Source organism: Muscardinus avellanarius, assembly GCF_963383645.1.
Source record: "Muscardinus avellanarius genome assembly, chromosome: 3".
Lineage (NCBI taxonomy): Eukaryota > Metazoa > Chordata > Mammalia > Rodentia > Gliridae > Muscardinus > Muscardinus avellanarius.
The window spans coordinates 90749277-90751682 of NC_137788.1; the positions used below are offsets into that span (position 1 = coordinate 90749277).

The 2406-nt window shown below is 53.2% G+C and overlaps 1 protein-coding gene across 1 annotated transcript; it reads left to right on the forward strand.

The window, feature by feature from the left end:
- Nucleotides 1-208: 208 nt before the first annotated feature.
- Nucleotides 209-1575, forward strand: S1PR1 (sphingosine-1-phosphate receptor 1; the record flags this gene model as incomplete). The annotated part of the gene is made up of 1 exon (XM_080692322.1): nucleotides 209-1575. Exon 1 carries the CDS (start codon nucleotides 427-429, stop codon nucleotides 1573-1575), a length of 1149 nt encoding a protein of 382 aa, XP_080548448.1. The 5' UTR covers nucleotides 209-426.
- Nucleotides 1576-2406: the final 831 nt, after the last annotated feature.

Consider the following 2406-nt stretch of genomic DNA (forward strand, 5'->3'; position numbering starts at 1 on the left):
AGTTGAAACTTACAGCCTGGGTGATGTTTTGCTTTTTCTCAGTCTTCTGCTTCCACCGCCCCTCTCTTTTGCACTGGAAATGACCCTCTGATTAAGAAAAAGAAAACATTTCTTCCTGCACTCTCCCCAAGTTTCCTTAAAACGTCCCACCACCAACAATATTGGAGCGATGCCTCAACTAGAATGAATTATGTTTGTGTAATGTGGTTTTCCCCCTGACTCTTCTTTTGTGTCTTTTTTAAGGCTGCGGTTTCCGAGGCCCTCTCTTCAGCCAAGGAAAAAGCTACACACACACACACAAACACCCCAACCTCCTCCTGAACTTCCCCTGCAGCGAACGAGCGAGCGAAGGCCCGCTCGGCCTCGCCCTCTAGCGCCCGTCTGGAGAAGTGCCACCTCCGGGTTCGTGGGGTTGCTGCGGGCAGTATGGTGTCCACAGGCATCCCGCTGGTCAAGGTCCCCCACAGCTCGGTCTCCGACTATGTCAACTACGACATCATAGTGCGGCATTACAACTACACGGGGAAGCTGAACATCAGCGCCGACAAGGACAACGGCATTAAACTGACTTCGGTGGTGTTCATCCTCATTTGCTCCTTCATTATCCTAGAGAACATCTTTGTCTTGCTGACCATTTGGAAAACCAAGAAGTTCCACCGGCCCATGTACTATTTTATCGGCAACCTGGCCCTCTCGGACCTGTTGGCGGGCGTGGCCTACACGGCCAACCTGCTGCTGTCTGGCGCCACCACCTACAAGCTCACCCCCGCCCAGTGGTTTCTGCGGGAAGGCAGCATGTTCGTGGCCCTGTCGGCCTCGGTGTTCAGCCTCCTGGCCATAGCCATCGAGCGCTACATCACCATGCTGAAGATGAAACTTCACAACGGGAGCAACAGCTCCCGCTCCTTCCTGTTGATCAGCGCCTGCTGGGTCATCTCGCTCATCCTGGGCGGCCTGCCCATCATGGGCTGGAACTGCATCAGCACCCTGTCCAGCTGCTCCACGGTGCTGCCGCTCTACCACAAGCACTATATCCTCTTCTGCACCACGGTCTTCACCCTGCTCCTGCTCTCCATCGTCATCCTGTACTGCAGGATCTACTCCCTGGTCAGGACTCGAAGCCGCCGTCTGACCTTCCGCAAGAACCTTTCCAAGGCCAGCCGCAGCTCGGAGAAGTCGCTGGCCTTGCTCAAGACGGTGATCATCGTGCTGAGCGTCTTCATTGCCTGCTGGGCGCCCCTCTTCATCCTGCTCCTGCTGGACGTGGGCTGCAAGGTGAAGACCTGCAGCATCCTCTTCAAAGCGGAGTACTTCCTGGTGCTGGCGGTGCTCAACTCCGGCACGAACCCCATCATCTACACGCTCACCAACAAGGAGATGCGCCGGGCCTTCATCCGGATCATGTCCTGCTGCAAGTGCCCCAGCGGAGACTCCACCGGCAAATTCAAGCGGCCCATCATTGCGGGGGTGGAATTCAGCCGGAGCAAATCGGACAACTCTTCCCACCCGCAGAAGGAAGACGGGGACAACCCAGAGACTATTATGTCTTCTGGAAACGTCAACTCGTCTTCGTAAGACTAAAAGCCGGTGGTGCTCAGGAAGAGCTCTTGCATGATCACCCACCTCCTCAATATTTGGAAAAAAAAACAAAATAAAATAAGTCTCTGGGCCTCAGCTGCTGCCAGGAAGGGGCTGCTGCGAGCCAGAGAGAGGGGGGAGGGAGCTTAGGAACAGTCCTGTGTCCGGGCTTGGTGGGTCCCGTCAGTTCCTGTGAACAATGCACCGGGAAGGGTGGAGATCAGGTCCCGGGCTGGACCCTGTTTCCTTCCCACCCTGGAGCTTTGATTTTGTACTGAGCCAAAGGTCTAGCATTGTCAAGCTCCGGAGGGTGTGTTGGGCCCCTCCTCAGAGGTGGAGGTCCCTGTGTGAGGCATCTCTTTGGGCCTTGGAGGAGGAGATATTTTTTTTCACTTTGGTTTCAAATCCAAGCCAGTGTGCATACTTCTGTTTGTCTAAGGATGCTCTGGTGCGGGTATCCCACCCTGCCCTCCCCTTCACAACCCTCCTCAAGATTCCTTTATATTGTAACTACCTAGTGCTCATCAGAGCCCAGATGGTAGCATGGTCCCTTTCTCCACCATTTGGAGCAGGTAGGCGGGGTTGAGTAGGTGGGCTGTAAGAAGATAGAGATGGTTTGGAAATGTAAGGCAATTTCATTTGCTGAGGCCAAAGTCTTCATGTAAGCTGGATCTGGTGGTTTTTTATTTTTTAAATTCGATTGAAGTCACTTTGATTTTTTTTTTAACATCTCATCTTTACAGTGAAATGTGTTAAGAGTGTCATATCCACTGTGGCTGTAATCGGGATAAGGAAGTCTTTATCTAAATGATATCCAGCCAGGATCCT